At 42.1% G+C, this 21,854-nt stretch overlaps 3 protein-coding genes and 1 long non-coding RNA gene across 5 annotated transcripts in view; 2 read left to right on the plus strand and 2 right to left on the minus strand.

Annotated features, from left to right (window-relative positions):
- Positions 1 to 5,117, minus strand: part of kcnab1b (potassium voltage-gated channel subfamily A regulatory beta subunit 1b) — a 43,339-nt gene extending 38,222 nt beyond the window's left edge. The window contains exon 1 of one of the 2 annotated variants that reach the window (XM_086203548.1): positions 4,973 to 5,117. The gene's annotated coding sequence lies outside the window, so the exon portion shown is untranslated. Of the gene's footprint in view, positions 1 to 4,061; positions 4,293 to 4,972 lie in introns of those variants that run through there. The other variant, XM_086203549.1, reaches the window with a different exon arrangement.
- A 1,563-nt stretch (positions 5,118 to 6,680) lies between these two features.
- On the plus strand, positions 6,681 to 7,601 carry LOC147261506 (uncharacterized). Its single transcript, XR_015116112.1, has 5 exons — positions 6,681 to 6,832; positions 7,007 to 7,060; positions 7,148 to 7,233; positions 7,320 to 7,470; positions 7,560 to 7,601. It is a non-coding gene; the product is annotated as an uncharacterized LOC147261506 (long non-coding RNA).
- Positions 7,602 to 9,862: 2,261 nt separating this feature from the next.
- On the plus strand, positions 9,863 to 10,698 carry LOC147261507 (complement C1q tumor necrosis factor-related protein 6-like). Its single transcript, XM_086205080.1, has 4 exons — positions 9,863 to 9,882; positions 10,066 to 10,139; positions 10,216 to 10,338; positions 10,415 to 10,698. Exons 1-4 carry the CDS (start codon positions 9,863 to 9,865, stop codon positions 10,696 to 10,698), a joined length of 501 nt encoding a protein of 166 aa, XP_086061206.1.
- A 4,639-nt stretch (positions 10,699 to 15,337) lies between these two features.
- Positions 15,338 to 18,535, minus strand: LOC147261508 (ras-related protein Rap-2b-like). Its single transcript, XM_086203550.1, has one exon. It carries the CDS (start codon positions 18,003 to 18,005, stop codon positions 17,457 to 17,459), a length of 549 nt encoding a protein of 182 aa, XP_086059676.1. The 5' UTR covers positions 18,006 to 18,535; the 3' UTR covers positions 15,338 to 17,456.
- Positions 18,536 to 21,854: the final 3,319 nt, after the last annotated feature.

A 21,854-nucleotide genomic window follows, 5' to 3' on the forward strand; every position in this document is an offset into this window, starting at 1 on the left:
CCCACTGAGCAGCAATGTGACAATACAGGATTCCATGCTTCATTGAGCATCCACGAACCTCGAGGCCAACACAGTTTTATTTATATCCTCGCGATTGTATTTGATGATGGCAGACACTTGAGAAAAATCAACTCGGCAGGGATCCGAATTCTTCATGTTGAAGGGGGCAGCTTCCTGGTCAGAGGGAGCGACCATGTGGGAGGTGAGGATGCTCAGGCTATGATGAGTAACTATATGTTTGATGAGACATCTGTCATGAAGATATGATCTGTCTCATCAGCTTCTTGCAAATGCACCTAACACAATAGACTCCTGCTACTCAAGCAGTTCTGGAAAAGATCTGCAGAGGTGAAACCGTGCCAACTTACTCTCAAGGTCATTTTCACAAGTGTAGAAAAGCTCTAATAGCCACAGAAGTCATTACGTAACTGCTTTTCAGTAATTATGACTTTCTGTTTCATATTCAGGATTTTTAGTGGCACAATTTCAATTTTATTTAACTCAAAATTCTGACTTGTCATTGGATTTATTTATTATCCAGCATTGGTTTTCTTCTCTTTTTTAATTTACTGTCAGAAACATATCTAAACTTTCAAGTAAAACCTTTTCCTTGAGTTATTATTCAAACTTGTTGATAATGTCAGTTCAGTATGCTTAAAGGATGTACAAATAAGGGCTGTGACAGTTCAGCAACATGAATCTCAGTCTTTGGGTCAGAGTTTCAGCATCCGTTCGTATTTATAATTTGTAGAAGAAAAACATCCTCAGCAAAACGCAGACGCACTGAGCTGAAATGAATAATGTACATAAACAGTCAGCTCGCAAAGCATCACATTTAACAAATACTCCCATCATTGCTATGTGTTTTTATGTCGTTTCTGGTTGCCATTGTGCTATTTTCTGCGCTATCTCAGTGACAACAGGGCAGATGAGCCATCTGTGTGTGTATGAGTGTGTGTGTTTGTGTGTGTGTGTGTACTGTGGATACACATGGCCTGAAATAACTTTGCGTTTTCAAATTGAACTTTGGTTCAGTGTTTGGTTTTGCATCACTGTCTGGATCATTTTGAGTTGTTGTCTAATCGCAGTGCAACGATATGATTCAAGCAAACTTTTGAAAAACAAATGTTTTTTTCCAGATTAGTAGCAGTTGCCAGCTGAGCTTTAGCTTAGCTTAGCATTTAGGACAGGAACAAGCTGACCAACTAGGAAGCCTAACTAATTCCTCAAAACAGTACCTGGTTACTCCCATGACTCAGGTCTTGATGCAAATATTTGTTAAATGTGATGCAGAATCATTGTTTGCGTCTTGTTTTTAATGGCTGTCATGATTCTGTCCCAAAGTTGGAGTTCTTAGGAATTGTCAAAAATAACAGACATATGTTCTAAATCAATAAAAAAAAAAATTTTAATCCTACAATATAAGTTCATAGTATAATATGCCAGGCTTTGCTTGCTTTAATAATTTAACTGCATTGATCCTTGGAAGAAATCATGTGGCCTCAAATAATAACCTGAACTAATCCTGATGACATCATCAAGGTCATTTATCTCAACTCTGAAAAGCTCTGAACAGACGTTCTCACTGCTTTCTAGTAGTGCCCTAGAATGGTGTAGTTTAAAATCACACAGCAGCCACATCTAGAGCGTGCAGCACTTCTGCCATCAAACCCAACTTTGATGTAACTCTGTCACTCTGCGGTGCTCCGGAGAGGTACAGCACATCCCGACAAGTTGCAAGCATCCTTGTAATGTCACTCGCACCTCCAAGGCTACGTCTCCCTCACTGTCGATCTCATTTAAAAGTGTGTCAGTCAAAAGTGTCAACTAGGGCTGTGACGGGATCCCCAGAGGGAAATAACAATGTTACCCTGCAGCAAAACTCTCTGTCTTAATTGCTCCAGCATGAATCTGTGATAGAGTTGTGAAACTTTGTTGCTATGACACAAACCTCCAGACGGTGAACATGCACAAGCTGAAATAAATGAACAACCATGATGCTGCACTAAGGAGATGGCCTGAGCTAACCTTTGATTTACCACAGTTTGGAGCATCTGTCGGCACAGCTTGATACGCTGGCGTTGTCTCGCCAACACACTGCATCCATGTTGTCTTTGCACATACTGCTATTCAAAATGAAAACATCACATTAATACGGTGTTTTTTAGCAACGTGCTGCTTGACTAGAAGATTTTAATGATTTATTCTCATGTCTGCCTTCTCAATAATACTAAATTCTCCGGCTGAGAAAATGACAGATTATAGGGGGAAACCTTTCCAAGCTGTCTGTGACGTCACTGCTGCTGCAGTCCCTCTCTCTCTCTCTCTCTCTCTCTCTCTCTGCTCCATCACTTCTTTCTGTGTTCCTCTGCATCCCTCGTTTGCTCATATGCACGTCTGTTATCGCCTCTCTCTCTCATCCTGCTCTGCCTCCTCTCTAGTCCAAATAACCACTTAATATCTCTCTCTCCCTCTCACTCTCTCTCTCTCTCTTATTCCCCTAAGTCTTTCCCCTGTGATGCAGATAAGACTGGGAGTCATTGTGATGCACTATGGCTGCAAAACCACAGAGGTGCTGCTGACTGTCGAATTCACTGTTGCAAATATCAGTGTAGGCTAGCAAGTACGTAGCGATGAAGACACTTAGTCGTCCAGCTGACAGGGGGGAACGGCATTCATCCTCCTCCTCATCATCCTATCATGATTATTCCCAATATAATCATCATTCCAACGACCACCATCACAGCACTTCCCATTTTCAGTCCATCTCTGGCACAACCTTATCTGCTGCATATAGTGACACTGATATATGCTGACATCTTTATTGTGACAGCCGCCACAGATGCCGAGTGACCTCATGCGTTAGCCCAGCAGGCATTCGGGCTTCATAGTGCTGCACGAGAGAGGGAAGTGGGTGAACAGCCATTTATTCCTAATGGGAAAACACTCAGTGGTTGATGTGTTCGGTACAGACAAAATATTTGTGTAGCTGCAGATTCGACTACAAGGTAAATGGTGTACAAGCTAACTTTGGGCTTTGAGTCTGCCGTTGTTGTGACTTTAATTGGGGGTGGGGGGGGTAGTATTACGTTTATAAGCTTGCAATAACATGTTGAATTAATATATCTGGGGCAGCACAACAAAACTAAAAATAAAATATTATTAAAATATTAGCATGTTGTTATGTTTGTAGACTTTTTTTGTTGTTTTTTTTCCCCAAAGGTAGTGTAACATTCCCTATGATGAAAACTCTGGGAGAACATTCTGTGCTGCAGCCCTATCATTTATTTTTTAATGTTTTGGGGCCTTTAAAGCTGAGATGAAGATCGAGGAGAAAGACAGGAAACTGGAAGAATAGTTGAGGGATGATATGCTCTGAACAGTTCGACCAGCCAGGAATCAAACTGGTGCAACTGTGTCATATGAACCTGAACCATTCAGCTACTCGATGCCTTCATTCACTTTTTATTCTTCAAATATTTTCAGCTGCAAGTCCTGTTTTCGTTTTATGTTAGCATGACTACATTTACATGAAAATATTCCTTTTGCGTTTTCACTCATAATTTTTTAGCAGAGACGACCAGATCTGCAACACAAGTAGCATCCATGACATTGGATAATTTCTGAAAAAGTTAAATATAATGTTAACAGATTACCAAGAGATAGCCTAAGTGTTTGTTTAACCTGCAACACTGCCATGGTGTTCTGGGGACATTAATGCCTTTAAAAAAAAGAAAGTGTTTTTACCCACCAATTATTTTGTTAACTCCATAGGTAATAAAGAAAAAATAGGAATAAAAGACAAAAAAGAACAAAACAATTAATATAAGCCAATCTTCTCAGGGATGCTGTTTGCTAGCTTGGACCTGCTAGCTACGTAGCTTAATTTAATTTGTTGTCATCTCAGTATAGCTACTAGCAAGTAACTTCAACACAATCCCGTAACAGTTTTAAGGAAACAGACCATCTTTGGCAAAGTAAAAAGTGAGAAAAAGAAGCTATTGCCAACTGAAAATGAGCTTAGCTTAGCATTAAGAGCTAGAACAAGGAGAATAGCTTACCTGGTTAAACATCTTTCAAATGAACACATCTCTTAGCTTGTATGCTAGGCTACACTAACATAACCGTCTCCCAGTTGAGGCTATATAAAACAGAGTTGTTCAAGAGTTCTGTGTTACCTACGTTAACAACAACAAAGAAAGAAACGATAAGAACAAAGCATTTTTTAAAATGTGTTTCTATAATGAAGTTATCATCATATTTTTATATTATTTATATCCAGGCACAATCTAGATTGAAAAATCAATCTTAGAGGTTTAGCAAAGAACCACCCCCCAGGAGGAGATAAAGAGTATTGGACTTGACATAAATAATTGACAGCTCCAGGCACTCACTACAAAACACAAAACTGTCACATGTCAGAAACAACACAGCAATTGTAGAGAATGTCACTCCGTTTAATAACACATCCAGCCGTGACGGCCGACAGCTCATGCTCTTCCTGCTCCGATCACCTCTGATGTGAGACCTCATTACTTATTTAAATCCTCAATCTTTCCCCTGTACGGAAACCTGCCGAAGCCCCTGAAGACATTACAATATGTCGGATGGAGGCCTCACATGCCCTCCACATCACATCTAATTACAGAGGGGAATTAGTACTAAGATGATGAAAGTATTGGGTATTTAGCAGGGTAGGGACCCTGCTGAGCAGAGCTAGACTTTAATCCCTCCTTCCACTGGTTTATAAATTATACTAATAGGAGTCGGTTGATAAAACAGGCTGTTTTCTTTTTACCCTAAACAGACTCAGAATACATTTACCCTTGAGGAGTTTAAGAACTGCAAAAAAGTTGCTTAAGGATACTGTAATGAGAAAACTAAACGATACAACAACACTGTAAACTTTGTTTTTCTGTAAAAGCTGAGATATCTTAAAGTGCATGCACAACCCCTACAGAACCCGTTCTACCTGTAGACCATGCTGGTACAAGGCTGGGGGGAGGTCTGGAAAAACTGTCCGTGCACATGAAGAAGCTCCTCCAAACCCCGCTGCTCTCGTGCTCTGCTGCCTTCGAAGCTTCCTGGAAGGCAGCTGGTGGGGCTTGAGGGGTACACCCTGGTTCCTGCCCCCTGCCGGCTCTGCTGGATGGAACTGGGACAGCAATCTACCCTCAGCCCCCCTCTCTGCCTGGGCACAGGGATCTCACTGCAGGCTGCTTTGAGATACATGTTTGGATCGGCCTAGTCAGTCACAGGCTGATAGGGCTCTTTCTTTTTGTTAGTAAATCCTTTTCAATATATTAAGTCCTGTTAGAGAATCTGGCAGAACAACATCCCCATGTAAGTACAATGCAATGCTGGTCATGCGGCAACACACACGTGTGTGTGTGTGTGTGTGTGTGTGTGTATGTGTTTGCTGACAGGCCAACAGAATTATTCACAGTAATGCCCTCACACAGTTTCCATATATGTCATAAAAGTACACATGTGCATACACGAAGCCACAAGTAAAATAAACAGAGTCCTAGCAGACACCAGAGACGGGGCAGAAACCTCTCAGTGTGCCATACCTATGAAGTCAACTTTATTCTTAGATGATTGACAAATTAAAAGACAAAGGCAGCTTTTATTTGCGCTCCTGCTGGCTCCACTGAGAGAAGCCTGCCAGTCTGGGAGGAAAGCCAAACAAAGCCAGACGGATATTTCTGTCTATTTGTCAGACATATCTCGATACATGGGTTGTATGCAGCACAGTCAATTCGAGTTGCAGCTGAGAATCAAATCTGATCCACCGAATCTGCTCTCGTTACAAATTCTGAAAGCTAATCCTTCAGTGGTGGAGTGGGTAGAAATCCACCCAGTGAGGTGTTGATTCACTGTGAATGGACTACAGACATGAAGGGACATGTGATTCATACTGGCATCATGTGACAATGAACCAGGTCAGGTGAAATAAGAGCACGAAACCTGAACATCAGTGTTATCATTCATAGAGTAGTTTACAGACTGGATGAGGATGTTAGCCTCATGTGGGTATAGATGGTCCCCACCTGTGTGCTGCACAGCAGGAAATATGCAGCTGCTTGATTGACAGCACTGAGAATTGATTGACAGCACTGAGAACGCACCAGCCTGTGTGTATTGGGTACGTACAGTACATAGATGATGGCCCATGAACGTAGAGTGTGTTTACTGTAGATTCTGTATGTGTCTGTGACAATTGCTCTTTAGAACTACTGAATCTATTTAAGGGGCAAGTCTTTTAAATAGTTTACTGCTCATGTTCGGACATTTCAAGGAGGGAATAGGTCTTTTCATTCACGTCGGTATTCTCAAAAGGGCCCTTCGATTGACAGATACATGATCCCAGTCTTCATCCTGCGTTGATTCATTTAACTCTTGATGTTACCAAATATATATTAGAAAGACCGTTGTTGTTTTTTTACACCAAAATCCCTCTCTCTTCTTGTGTATTAATTCAAACATAGTAAGTGTTTATGCTGGTCTCATAAACCTAGGATATATGCTTAGTTGACGGTATTTTTGGTGTCATGGTGCAGAAACGAGCCAGAAGATCGTCCTACAGACGACGAGCCCCAGCGGCAGGTTGGTGGCTCCCACAAACAACACCGGCATCATTCTCAAAAACGGTTTCCCTTCAAGAAAGAGGCTGAATATTCAAATTTCACATGGTGACATTACAGGAATCACCGAGGGAGAACAGCGACGCAGGATGTAAACTGGGCTAATGCCAAAATACGCCGATTAAGAAGCGCCCTGAACAAAACGCAGGAGCTACACTGAGTCCCTGAGGAGGATGGATGAGAGGGTATGAGCTGGTCCAGCATGGCTTCCTGACATTTAACTGTTGACAGAAAAGGAAGCTTCCTTCTTTCATAACTGTACCATGTACGAGTGGATCGCTGGTAACCAGGTCAACAGTGTCAACAGTATCTGTGTCTTTCATGCAGCAGCTAATTCTAACGCACTGTTCCTTTCTTAGTAGCACATCGAAAACCAGCACAGGATGGTGGAGCTGCTGGCCTCCCAGTTCCAGGTGTTTATCTCTTCAGTTGAAATGTCTGCGTGGTTCCAGTCCTGTTCCATTACCTTAACATCTGTGCATCCCTTTTGTTTTTCACAGAGGTTGGAGGATCAGATGACTCAGGAACAGGACAATTCTCAGGCCCTAAAACGAGAGCTGGAGAACAATCAACTGATGATGACATGGTACGGAGAGAACCTGAAGATATTTCATGGTACCGTTTGTTCTTTGTATGCTAACTCTGACCACTTTGTCACACCTTTTAAATCAGCATCATGAGGACATGGAGAGGATGGAGCTGATGAGGACACTGTACTATGAGACAGTGAGCTGCTTCGGTGACCTGAGGTCCATGGGTCACCTCCTGACTACGAGGGCCCAGGGACTAGACCCAGGCCTTCCCACACTTCTTGGTGTCTCAGGTGAGCTTGAACCTCCTGTAAATAGAACCAAGAACATGTCCAGGAATGAGCTGTACCACATGGATCAGTGTTGTGTATTTTCTCCGCAGCATTCGTCCTAGAGCCAGAGGAGGACGATAACTGGAGTAGCCGAGAAGCGCTGCAGGAAAAACTGCGATACGTTGTACTGCTCTGCCATGAAACCAACAGTTGCCAGAGGGAGCTGGTAGAATGTTACGCCAAGGGCTTTGGTTATCACCGGCTCAGAGTTTGACATTCTTCAGTTGGAAAAATAAAATCATGAAAATAAAATGAGTAACCTTGAATATTTGATCCTTTGTTATTGTGTGTGTGTGTGTGTGTGTGTGTGTGTGTGTGTGTGTGTGTGTGTGTGTGTGTTTCAAACCAAACTGGCACTCTTGCACCATCAGGCCTACAACAGTTGGTGTAGGCCAGTCCGGTGTGATCTCTGTCTCAGTCTATCATGCGTTCTCTGACTGAATGTCAGGGAACTCGATTCCAGCTGATTAACCTGTGTATTTATACTGATGTCTATTTATACAGGCAGTGAATTTGAATTTTGTTTTATTCTTTTTCTTTTCTTTTATTCTTCCTCAGAGCCTCAATTCAAGCGAGAGCTCTTGATTAATACATTTTCGGTTTCATCTGAGACAAATGGATTTCTCCACCTCACTGATTATTGTCACATTATGGTTTGTAATTATGTCCTATGACATCATGCATTCCCATAATTCTGCAACTGATTTGGCATTTTCTTGCCAGCTTCCTGATAAAACTCATTTTAGGATTAAGGGTACACACAGACACACACACACGCACACACTCACACACACACACAATAGATGTGACACTCCTCTTCTGAGATGATTTTCTCCTCCTGCGTCCTGTCTCTTGGTTTCCGGGTGCCCTCTTGTGGACAGAAGAAGATACAGCAACCTCTACGTGTCAAGTTTGGCAAAACCATATCAACGTATTTTCGCACATTATGTGCTCTGCTTTACAGGAAAAAAAATGAAAGATGTATCTTTTACAGATGAAAGTGGATGTATGTAAATGCTTCCATCTTTGTGGTGTCATTCAGTAGCAACCCCCCACCCTCAGATGGCAGCTGATGAGTGAACCCCATGCTTCCCGTCATCAACACACATCGCTCATTCACAAGCCTGAGCGTCTGAGTATACAGGCTGAACATGAGGATAAGATAATGTGTGGGGGAGCTGAGAGCACCTCGGTGTGTCTGCTCTGTCCTCCCACTCAGTGTGCAGTGTGAGAGGCAGAGCGTTTATTTCAGTCTCTGGATATGTGCGGTATTTTCATCACAGTTTCCTCCAAGAACCAAGTGAATCATCCACACTTGTACACAATCTGACTCCAACAGGCAACGCTGCCACACAAAACAGGCCCTCCAAGACAACTGGTGGGCCAGTGCCTTCACAGATACTTTCATGTACTCTTGGTACACGCAGGAATACTTTATCCAGACCTACATTGCAATCACTCCCATTTAAATGCATACATATATAAGAATAAATAAATAACATATATAATGTAGTCGTATTAATGTACAACAAACATAATATATATAGGCATGGATACAAACCAGAATTATGCAAAAAATGGTGTGTATAACCTCAGTTTGTGTACATATAAATACTACACAGCAGGGGTACTCAAACTTTGGGGCTCTGGGTTTTTTATGACTGTTTCTGCCTCTTCATTTTGTTCTGATGTCTCTCACCGCAAACTGATTTCCTGCTTCAGTGTCACTGTGCTGCCAAATTATCTAAAAAGGACTTAATAATTAAGGATCCTACAGTCGGAGAACTTTATCTTCACACAAAAACCCTGTATAAATACTTCAGGTAATTTTTTTCAATTCAAAAAATATTATTTCATATTTTAGTACTGTAATTAATATCTTTTGCGTGCTTCTATTTCATATCTGGTGGGACAAAGTGAACCTCCACTTGGTACAGCCCCCTGCTGTATGGGATTATACACTGGAAAGGAAAAAGCAGAAGAAGAAATTGAGCAATAAAATTGCAAGAGTGAATATAAATGACGAATGAATATTGCACATTTTCTTGCATTTTGCACCATCTGACCTTGTTATTTTTCATATTTTCTAGTTTTTGTTTTTACCTCATCGGGCCATGAATGATCATGTGGGGTTAAAAAGCGTAAAACAAAATGAAACCAGGATGTAACATGAACCAAGTTATCATTCAACCAACTGTTGAAAAGCGGTTATATTAGCGGTGAATACAAAGTTATTAAAGTCAACTTCAAGTATATTTCTGGCATTCGTCCAAGCTGATGAAAGGAGTTTTTTAATGTAATGACTTCCTGTAATAAAAAAAGTCATTTCTGTGTAATGGGGTTGATATTGGGCATGAAGGAAGCAGAGCAGTGGTGAGAGAAGAATGAACGTGTCTGTTAGCTTTGTGCCTCTGCTTCCTGGCTTTGACTGAGCTCCAGGTGCAGGATGGCAGTGCATCGGGATAAAGCTTCATGAAAACCAGCAACTTTCATCCACCTCTCTCCAGCTCTGTGGATAAATCGGGGAACCTGATATGCCCTCTGCCAAATCTTCAGCACGTTAAGCTCTCTGGAGGCCAAGCTGCAAAACATAGAGAAACGGTTTGAGGATCTGAAGGAGAGCTTCCAAGGTAGGAATATTTCCTCTCTGCCTTCATTTCTGTCATTGGAGTTTCTTTGGGTTTGAGTTTCATGCAACCCCTCCAGCTGGACGGGTGGCCTTCGGTGCATCTCTTGGCAGCAGCGGGGGAACAACCGGACCTTTCAACACCGAGATCACCCTCGTCTACAGTAATGTGTACTCAAACACAGGTGCCTACAACCCCGCAACAGATACATTTGTCACATACTGAGATGTACTCATACACTCACATGCATGTCGCTGATCGATGAACATGATCTCCTCCAGGGATCTTCACAGCTCCCGTCAAAGGAATCTACTACTTCAACTTCTCGGGCCACAATGTATCCTCCAAACCAATGGGGCTGCGGCTGATGAAGAACGGAGAGCAGATGGTTACCGTGTTCAACCACCCATCCGGGAGCCGCTACGAGACAGCAACCACTGGCATGAATCCACAGCTTGAAAAGGGAGACCAGGTGTACACGAGGCCATGGGAAAATACCTGGATTTTTGACAACAGCAATGACTGCTCCACCTTCGCTGGCCATTTGCTGTTCCAGCTGTAATTGATATTAAGGTCAGATAAGTCCATCACTCAGTTAAAAAGAGAGAAAAGCATATCATGTTCTTACTGCTGCAAGAAAAAAAACCAACCCAAAACAGCGTCATTCAAGGGTTTATTACAGGGTTTCATTGGGTTCACGAGGTAAACTGAGGTGTTTTTGTTAATCATTACAATAATTGTCATATCAATAACGATCCCATCATAAACCCAGCTGACTCACAGTTATGTTCCACCCACCGGTGCTGATTGACAGATTTCACCTGATTATCACCTCCGCCAAGGGGGCTTTGATAACAGGGCTGTCTGTCCGTCATCAGGACCACACAAAAACTCCCTGGCTGTTGGGTTCCACTCGTCCCGTATCGACCAATGTATCTGACAACAGCTGTGCGTCTGTGCTGTACAGCATCGGAAAACAAACACAAACTCTATAGCCATTAATTTGATAGAAATTATTATTTCATTTATATTAATTAATAATTAATTCTTTTTTTGGGGGGGGGGGGTCAACTATATTTTCAAAACCTTTGGAAATATTTCCAGTCATGTATCATGTTACAGATTTGCATAATGAGGGTGAGCGTTTGCCTTAGCGTTTGTAGTCTAAAACAGTACAATCATGAACATGCAACTCTAAAGTGTACATTTTAATAAAAATACAGTCATGCACAAATGTTTGTGTGTGTGTGTGCGCGCGTGGCCATTTTTATACGGAGCTGGCGGGGGTCTACGCCGTCTGAGTGCACCTCTAGATTCCTGTTTTTTCTAACTTCATTTGATCAAATCATGAGGTCAAATGCAAAACCTTTCCACTTTAGGACTTTGAAATGAATTTCAGTGCATAAACATGAAATGCTACAGTTTTGTAGATTGATAAGGTACGTAGGACGTATTTAAACCAGGTCACACAAGAACAAATGTTTGGACATTGAAAAGTTTCTGTTCACCTTCACACATTTGTGCGTACAAGGTCCATATTTTATCTTTGTAATATACACTTAAACAAATATTCTTGCCATTTAAAATGCTGAGCATATTTTTTGAAGGTTACCTTTAAGTCCATGCCGAGCCTTTAAGCTAAGCTAAGCTAAGCTAAGCTAATTGAATTACAGTGTACACAAAATTGTGTTTCCAAAGAAACTGGCAAACATTCAGAAGCACTAATCTTTAACCCCTGAATAATTTTTGTAGGACTGAAGAGTTTCATTTCATGTCCACCTCTGTTTCTGGTCTCTGGGCTGAGCTGAGTTCAGGTTTGTCTATTTACTGGGTCGACGTGAGTTTCCTCGATCTCCTATGAAAGATGGCATACGAGAATATTTTGAAACTAACCCTTCGAAGTTGACAGAGAGTAAACCAACTGACCTGACTGACCTTCCACATATTTACCGGAAAATTCATGACTGCTGTCAAAGAAACGGGAAGTTTCCTCTCACTGTTTAGCAACATTGGAATCTCATCATGTCTTCAAAAATATCGAGTTTATCTGAACCTCAATTTGCAAAGTTTGAAACTCTTCATGCACAAGAAGCGATGTTGTTTTTTTTCTCTCTCCAGTTGTAGATGTCGACATTTGGAGACTTTTCTCCCATGGTAAGCTCATTGCAGGGGTCAAACCAAGTGTGTCAGCTGTTGGCATGAATTCATGGTTCGGTATTCAAATTGGCACAAAGGCCCTTGAAGAACCCACTGAGGGAAATAGTTTAGGAGTGTGTCTGCAGTGGTTAGAAGGTGGCAGTGAAACAAGATCATCTCTTTGAACATTGGCATTTTGCTCTCTCAGGCTAAACAGCTCATAGCTGCTGTGACCACTAAGTTACTGTCATATGATCCTGCTGGCTTCTTCCAACCTAATCACATGGAACCAATGCGTGCACCGGAGCCATACACATGAAATGTTTTCATCTTTGTTTCCTCACCCTTTCTCATCATTTGGTGTCAGTGTTTCATTTGTTTTATAAAAAAAAAACGCGTGAGAGCTGTGGCTCAGGTCAGAAGTGCCCGAGGTCCTGCCCTCTGTCGCTTATTTCTGAACGGTTACAAGAGGAACTTACTGTCTGTCTCAACATTTCATAGAGCTCAGCTGAAGTTATTGCACAACAGGAAGTGCCCTATCACCACCCTTCCTTTCCTCTCTCACTGCAGATGCTAAATGAACCCTGTTAATTGAGTCATTTTACTAAACGGGGTGAAATGATACTTCACATAAAAGGCGTATTTTGCCGTCCTCGTGCTCACAAATAGTTGTCTTGAGCTCACAGAGACAAAACTCCTTTGTCACCCCAGAGTGCAGAAAGATACGCAAAGACATTTTCAGACATACGCTTTGATTTGAGCTAAACACAATGTCTTGTTCAGCGCCTCCACGAACAGTTGGCAAATTCGGTCCAACCAACATGCCGGTGCTCACCCACATTAGCTGGTGGCCATGGAACACCTTTAGCTTTGTCCCAAATATATGTGGCTGGCTCTTTCTGCATTCTGGAGTTACAAAAAAGTGATGCAGGAGGTAAAAAAAACAACTTTATGGGTCCAAAACACCTGTTTGTGAGTGCATGTTAAGGTAAAAACACACTTTACGCACAAAGTATGACTTTAAAAATTAGGCACAGTAATCTCAGATAGTATCAGATATTTGTCCTAATGGGCCTTGGAGGCGCCAAGCGTAGCAGCACGTATCACTATTCCTCACAGTTACTTATTCTTCAGTACATTTTTCGGTGCCTAACTCCTCTTCCAGGTTTGAGGATGCCCCAACAGTGAATACACCAAAATGTATCTCAATTCGGACACGTGTGCTATTACTTTTTAATCTCAATCCGAGCAACGATGACAACAAATATCCCCCAGTTTGGGAAAATAATCGAACCCACGTCCTTTTCGGAACCACACGAATTGGTCATGCACGGTCACAGACACCAGTGGAAGTTTCAACGGACTTGGACGTTTATTTGTCTCAAATATCTGCTTATCTTCTAAAGTTTTAAAATATCCCAATTAATATTTTACGCGATTTTTAGAGAGTTATTTATGCTCTCATGAACACGCTACCGCTCATTTATAGACCCACGTTAGAAACACCTGGAAACGGGAAGGAAAAATTCACCTCAACTTGCAAAGTTGGCTCAGTAAGAACAAGAGAAGGTCCAAATTTAATTACTGTTGTTCTTAAAGGAACTGAAACGCTGACCTCCTGTTCAAATACCCGACAACTGGAACACAAATTGACACTTGAGCAACTGCTGACAAAGGGCTTGCTTTCTGATTATGCCATGTCATCTTTGCTCCTTGTTATTTCCCATTCAATGACATGTATTCTATATCGTGTGAAATTCAATAAAAAAAAAACAAAAAAACTTCAACTTTTTGCCCTTTTGTTTCTGTGACTTCATGTAAACTTTCACTACTTCCTACATTTATTATTAATCTGGGTCAAACCATCGAAGGTAAAGAGGAAATGACTGTTGGCTATATCGAGGAGCGCTGAGTAAACACTGCATTTTTGCCTAAAACACCGTATATCCTCTTTAAACTTTAGGAATACACTTAATTCCAGAATTTTAACAAATCGTATCAAGAATCATGAATGTTTATTTTAGTGCAACTGCAACTGTCAAATAAATGTGACTGCCATTAAAAAACACAAAAGGAGATGTGGTGATGAGAAGTAGAAGTACCAAAAAAAGTACTGTGAAATGAAAAGATGACAACTTTTTGGTAAATATGCTTAATCATCAGAATCGCCTGAGCCGGACAAGAAGATGGATCAGAGACCAGCGGCCCGCTAGTTAGCGTAGCATAACGACCAGTATGATACACACAAGCTGAAAACCTTTAAAGAGACACAAAGGAGTGATATCAAACTGTTATTTTACTCAGGCTTGTTTTTTTTTTTTGTGCACTTTTATGCACTTCGATGTGCAACATAACATTAGCTTTCTTTCATGTCCAAGGTGGCGCAACTCTCAGATGACCGCTTGTTCATCAGGACAATGTCGGAACCTTTTCTTACATTTTTCACAAGAGGAACTCTACTGGATTATAAGTTCAACCACTAAGAAAAAAAGGAGACGTTCCAGGCCCAGTGGGCGACTGAGCGTTTAGTGCAATAAAAATGAGATCATTCAAAGGAGATCTGAGGAGTTCCCAGCAGCTCTGAATCGACGGGGTGTTCTGCAGCACGGGTAACGGTCAGGATAAAAAATAAACCAAAGTCAGCGAGGCAGCTTCCTCTCCAAACCAGAGCGTGTCCTTAGATTTAGTTTGGTAATGTGACCTTGAAAGTCTGCAGACACTCGCGGCAGCAGCTCATTGGCCGGTTTCGAGGAGCAGTTTACCCAACGCCAGCCTACTGTATGTATAGCTGATTGAGCCTGGCTGCAGACGTTAAAAGCCCTCTCTGTCCTCCGAGCCGCAGCCATGAAAACATGCGGCGGGGAAGAGGGAAGCTGCCCTCCTCAGCTAAACACACTTACTGGAAACCCTGCCCGCTACCCAAACAGCTGGACTGAAGCCTTATTTTACTCCGCAGGACCACGATGGCCGCCATCACTTACCTGCAAACACAAACCCAACTCTAGACATCAGAGGACATGACTTTTTTTATTATTATTATTATTTTTGTAAACAAATGTGGCATCTGGTGACACATGAGATCTGAAAAGTTACAGCCTGCCAGGTTGCACAAGAATTCAAACAAATTATCAGTGAAATAATTGATTCCATCACTCAGTCTGGAACTAAAACGTCTTGAAATTGCTTCTTCCAACAATTGTCTTAAAAAGCTTGATTTAATTACTGGAGAAAAAAAGAGAAAAGCAGCATAAAATGTTCTCATGTGAGAAATTGAAGAATGTTTGTGGTTTTTATTTTATTTTGTTTTTGGTTCCTGACAACATTTAATTGATCAGATATGTTTTTTTTCCCCCGTGCTACTAATCAATGAATCAACTCATCAGGCCTCATTTGTGAAATGTTCTGACACTAAAGGATTATTTAAACCCGAAATTTTGTCTTACAGACAAGAACTGACGCCTTTTTTTGTCACTCCTTGCTCCTGACATCTAGCGTGTATCGCGTCCGACTGTCAATCACTCAGGTTCGATGTTGCAACAAGTTCAAAAATCGACGTCGGGTGCTTTCGTCAGGCTTTGTTCATTTCTGTCAGACTGAACTGAGGTCGAAATGTGAGAACATATCCATGCATAAGAGCATTTCATGACTGAGGCCCAATGTTCCAGCACTAAAGGTGGCTCCAGCTGTCGTCAAAGTAACCGATAGAATTGCCAAATACTGCAGTGTAATTCTGCAGTCCTGCAATCATCCTCCCCTGTATTATTATTATTATTATTACTACTACAATGTTCAGGTTTTATTTCATATGTCTGAGGTGTTGTTTTTATTCAATAAAAACTGCATACTATGACCCTCTCAAAGGGAGGCCTATTGTGTTATACTGCGATATCCATGTGTACCTTACAAATCAGCGAGTCGATGTTTTCAGAGAGACCAGCACAGCACACAACGTTACATAAAATGTCTTTTGTATTACAAGTCTTTCAAACTGACAAGTGGATGGCAGATTTATCCAAATGGAGAAGTACAATTACGGCAAATCCAAAAACAAACAAAAAAACAACAAAAAAGTCACATTTTTTTTTTAAAGAAAAGAAAACAAGATAATACAAGCAGACATGGCTTGCTATTCGATGAACCAAAGTTTTGTAGTTCCTAGTGGACTGTAGTACCTGGAGAAATGGCCTGACTCTCACCTCCAGAAACAGCAGGTCTGACGTGAGCGTCCTGTCAGTGGAACAGGAAGTGAATGTATCAGGAAAAAAAAAAAAAAAAACTGCAAAAGAGTTCTGATTGCCATCGAGACGCACAGCAGAAGAAGAAGGGCTCATCAGTTGGCACAGTCACAGGAGTTTGTTTTTTGTTGTTGTTGTTTTTGTTTTTCCTTGGGAAGGCACTTGACACGGGGGTGATCGTGGTGCTCCCCCATGCAGCGACAGCAATGCACTACGGCCCTTGTTTGTGCACACTGAGGAGGGACACCATCGGCTAAGTGCAAGCTCCACGGTGAATCCACTTTCACTGCGGAGAGGGAACAGAAGCAAAAAAACAAAAAAAACACATGTTGGCGTTCACAAGTTCAGTTCAGCTTTCTCGGATCCACTTTTAGAGAAATCAATCACGGGTTTGAGTAACTTGTGCAAGGCTTGAGTGGTGACTGAGATATAATAATAATATTAATAAGAACAATAATGATAATAATAGTCGTCATCGTCATCATCATCATCATCATCATCCTTGTCTATTTCAAAAGATCCCCAAAAGCGGCTCTAGCTCTGCCACCACCAAAACCATTAAAGATGAACAGCTAAAACCATCAACACATTTCCATGAGCAGGAAAAAAATAAAAAATAAACAAAATTTTAAAAAACAAACCAAGAAAACACGCGTCTCTTAGGTTTCACGATAAGACATTCCCATTGAGGCACATTTCCAGAGAAGTGTCATAATACAAAGCTATAAAAAAGTCCCAACACATTCAAGTACTTTGTCATGTAAACACTTTTCCAGACTATTATACATAATCGATTGTTGTCGTCGATTTGTGTGCAACAATAAGACAACAGTGAGAGAGAGAGAGAGAGAGAGAGAGAGAGAGAGAGAGAGAGAGAGAGAGAGAGAGAGAGAGAGAGAGAGAATACTTTTACAAAAGAACAATCCTCAACTCCATGTCAGGGCCTCCTCTAGAGCAGGACACATGAGCAGCACTGCTCTCCACCACTGGGGACAGTTGAATAGTTCATCTGTCGGACTATCTCTGCGAACAGTTCATCCACTGATCCTTTATTTTTGGCTGAAGTTTCCATAAAGGGGCAGTTCCAGTCCTGGGCCAGCGCCTTGCCTTCCCCGGAAGACACCTCTCTCTCCCCCTCCAGGTCCACCTTGTTGCCCACCAGGATCATGGGCACCCTCTCATATCGCTTCACCCGGATGATCTGGTCCCTCATGGGCTTGATGTCCTGGAAGCTCTGCTGGTTGACCAGGCTGTAGACCAGAATGAAGCCCTGCCCGTTCTTGATGTACAGGTCTCGCATGGAGGCGAACTGCTCGGTCCCCGCCGTGTCCAGGATCTCCAGTACCGACGGCGACGAGTCCACCTCGATCTCCTTCCGGTAGAAATCCTCTATCGTGGGGTCGTACTTCTCGATGAAGGAGCCGGTCACGAACTGGACGGTCAGCGCGGATTTACCGACTCCACCCGATCCCAAAACAACCACTTTGTACTCCCTCATGGCTGGGGGGGAGAGAAACAACCAGACACCTCCTTTTTCCGCGACGAAGCCTCCTCTCTTCTTCCCTCGACTCCCACCCGCTGACCAGCCCCGATGTTTTCAGAACGAGCTGGCTGGGAAGGCTGCTCCCTGGCTCGGATCGCTACCAAATCCCCTGAGCCTGTCCTCGGTCGGCCGCGGATTGCAGATCCGAGGAGAAAGAGCGGCCCTGGACATCAGCCTCGTAGATTACAGCGCATTTTGATCGCACTGTATTGTGCAACTGTGCTGGGAAGCGTGATCGCTCCTCGGTTCTTGCACGGCGTTTCCTGCCCACATCCTCCGCGCGTCAAACGCTGAGGCTCAGTTCCGTTTTCTTAAAGGAGCCGTCACTCGAAACCACGGATGACCAGACAACTGCAGACGTAGGCACGTCTGGGGCCGGTCTGCCTGACCTTTGACCTCCCCCACACACACTGGCGCTGCGGCTCACTGCAAACATAGTAATGTTGCACAGAGCAGAGAAATAAGTAGCAAAACATTATGTTGAGGCCACAGGACATAAAATGTCCCCCAAATGTAGCTCTTCCTTTTTTTTAGGCCACACAATAATGCGTGTCCCCTTGCTTTTGTTATTTTAAACAAAAAATATAAGTTGTTCTCTAGATTTATTTGTTTATTTATTATTATTAGGCCACAAAATACAATTTGTCCCCACAATGTAGTTAATAAGAGGCCAAGAGGCAACATGTTACCTAAATTTAGCTATTCTGAAGCCATAAGATGCAACTTGTTTCCCCAATTTATTTATTTTTTGAGCCAAAAAATAACATTTTTGTGTTTTGCGGTCGCGCAAGATAACTTGTTCCCTCAAATTAATTAATTCTGTAATTACGAGATATCATTTGTTCCCTCACTTCAGTCATTTCAGCCACATATGGAACCTTTTCCCATAATTTGACCAGTCTAACGCCCATAAATAAAACTTATTTCCTCAATTTAGTTATTTTGAACACGAAATATATTTAGCTTTTTTAAAAAACTTTTGCCTGTCTCTATGTTACACGTCGATGGCCGAGTTTTAAATTGAAGGAATAAGTTCTATTTTGTGACCTCTGACAATATTTTTTTTCTCGGTAAATCTGTAAGATTAAAAAATAAAACATTTCCATGGCCTCTCCAGGACTCTGTGGTAGTACATGTACGGTAGCTAGCTTTGATGATGTCACCTCCCTCTTCACCCACCAACCACTGAAGGGACGCCGTTCCAAAGATCTTCATATCCAGTAGGAATGATAAAAAATGAATCGGGAGGAGGTTTCATACAAGGAGTCCCCCCCCCCCCCCCCCACCACCTCAAACCTGCTCTCAGGTTATGTCAGGATAACCCTCCCCACATTAGCGCTCTTAGCGGCTAATAGCTTTGATCCTTGTTACCACAGTTGCACTTTAACTCCAGCTGATCCTGTAAAGTGAAGTTTCCCTCAAGTGGTGCTTTACAGAACTTCTCCAGTGTGTGTGTGTGTGTGTGTGTGTGTGTTTCGATCACACAGCTGTAGCGATGGCCTCCAGCAAGTGTTCTCTGAGCAGAAAAGGGCTGTCTGACTCAGAATTAATTTTTTTTTTCTCACATCAGGTGACCTTTGCATGGTTCTCTTTCTCTGTGCAGTGCTGGCGAAAAAATATCTCGTGAGGATTCTGTCCAGTTACCACGCTGATATCTGTCCCTGCACTGTTTTAAGTGGGAAAACTGAAATTCTGAAGCTTTTGTAGCGGGTATACTGCATACTCCCGCAGATCTTTTTTCTTTTTTTTTTATATTCTTTTATTGAAATATAAAGTCAGCATTTATTCACACACAATTAATAACAACACAAAATCCATGACTCCACTCGACATTCAACGATAGCCTCACTTCCCTCGTCTAAACATAAAAATAAAGAAACAAAATGCAGAACGGGAGGTTTTCAGAAGGAGCTCCACATTCATGTTGCTAATCAAATATGCTGGCTGGCTGTCTTTTTAAAGACGTGGTCAAAGCTGTGGCGCTTAGTGCACTGATGAAGTCGGTCTTAGGATGGTGGTTTGTATGGCGGGCGGCAGCGCTGGGCCACCCCGTGACTGAATCAGCCATAGAGCTTTTGAGCTGCAGTAGCTAGCATGACTCGTGGCTTTTGACACCTGAGTCATGTTTCTCAGCAGTTTAACCATCGGCTTACAATATGTTTATGTCATTCACCAGTGTGCTGTACTTCACCTGGATGCTGAAGACATACAGGAAAAACCTTTACATTTTCAGTTTCAAGTTAAAGATGTGCATTAAAATCACGTAAAATGATGTACAGGAATGATCTCATCATATTGGCTCACTTCCTCTCCTCGCTGTTATATAAACGATTTAATCTAACGGGACTTTTCTGTCACCGCCCGTTAAATTTGCCTCCAATTTTGTTTTTCCTGCACGGATATTTCAGGACCAGTTTGGGAACAATCTTTTTTTCTTTAATTTTTATTTACATTACAGTTAAATATACATGCAGAAGCTCAGTCGTAGATGAGGAACAAAATGTCTCACTGGTTGCAAACATACAGCACAATGGAAGTTCGGATGATGAAGCTTTACAGAGGGACTCGACCGGCTGACTTGGACTTGAGTTGACTCGTGTCAGTCTTTAACCTGCAGCTCGACCCTGAAGAAAGTAAAATGACTTGAGATACGACTTTAAAAGGATTTGTGACTTGACCTGAAACATGATGAGTCAGAGGACTTGTTGATACACATAAGTTTTGATATTAAAACTAGAATATCCGAGTGTTCAGGTATGAGACTCAATGGCCTAACCTGTGACCTGGCTTGAACATGAATAATGACTTGAGACCTGGACCAGTTAACTTGGGGGGCTGCTTGAAACTTTGTCAGTATGGGACTTGAAACAACTGACTTGAAACTTTTTAATTTTGGACCTAAATATTCGGGAACTCAGAAACCAATACCAAATAGCTTGGGAGTGAGACTTGTGGAAAACCCGGGAACAAATGATTTGGGACTTGTGTAAAACAAATGACTTGGAACTGCATCGGTCTTGGACCAATTTAGATGGGACTCGCTCAAAACCTGGAAGAAAATAATGTAGGACTTGTTTAAGACTTGGACCAAATGACACGGGTCACAACATCAAGTCCTCGTCGTCCTCTCATGAGACGCACTCCTGCTCTACATCTGAGATTCATTTGAACATTCAACACACACACACACACACACACACACACACACACACACACACACACACAGTGACTACACCACTGTTGCATGAGCAAATCAAATATTGTTTTATTTAGATTTTTTTTCATCCATACAGCAAGAGTCAATTATGGCAACAATAAAATGTGCATAAACAAATCAGACATTGTTTTGTGGCAACTGTTAGCAAATATCGATGGTTGCACTTACAAGTAAAAAGCAGTCAAAGCGTGTGTATGTGTGTGTGTGTGTGTATTTGTGTGTGTATACGTGTGTTTGTGTGTGCCCCCAGCAGGGAAGAGACACCTGGATTCCAGACATTCAACATCTGGTTTAGAGAATGTGGTGCTTTGGTTCTATAGCGACTATACAGCAGCCTCACGTCAGAAAACTCTTTACATTCATTTTTAAAGACTAATTTTGCCAAATAAGCATTTGGTGTGGCGAGCCTTCACCTGCTGAGTGCACAGCCATGATCGCAGGAGCAACTTCCTGTGAGTCAGTGTTGACCGTAAATATATGGCTCTGGGGTGGATGAGTGCTAATATTTTCATTTTAAGTAACATCGGAAAAATATTTTATCACACAAGAGTAAGATGAAGTATTATGTCTCCCAACTGTGGATGCTA

Source organism: Aulostomus chinensis, chromosome 5, assembly GCF_037954235.1.
Source record: "Aulostomus chinensis isolate RoL2024-O1b breed Wild chromosome 5, RoL_Achi_v1.0, whole genome shotgun sequence".
In the NCBI taxonomy this organism is placed as follows: Eukaryota; Metazoa; Chordata; class Actinopteri; order Syngnathiformes; family Aulostomidae; genus Aulostomus; species Aulostomus chinensis.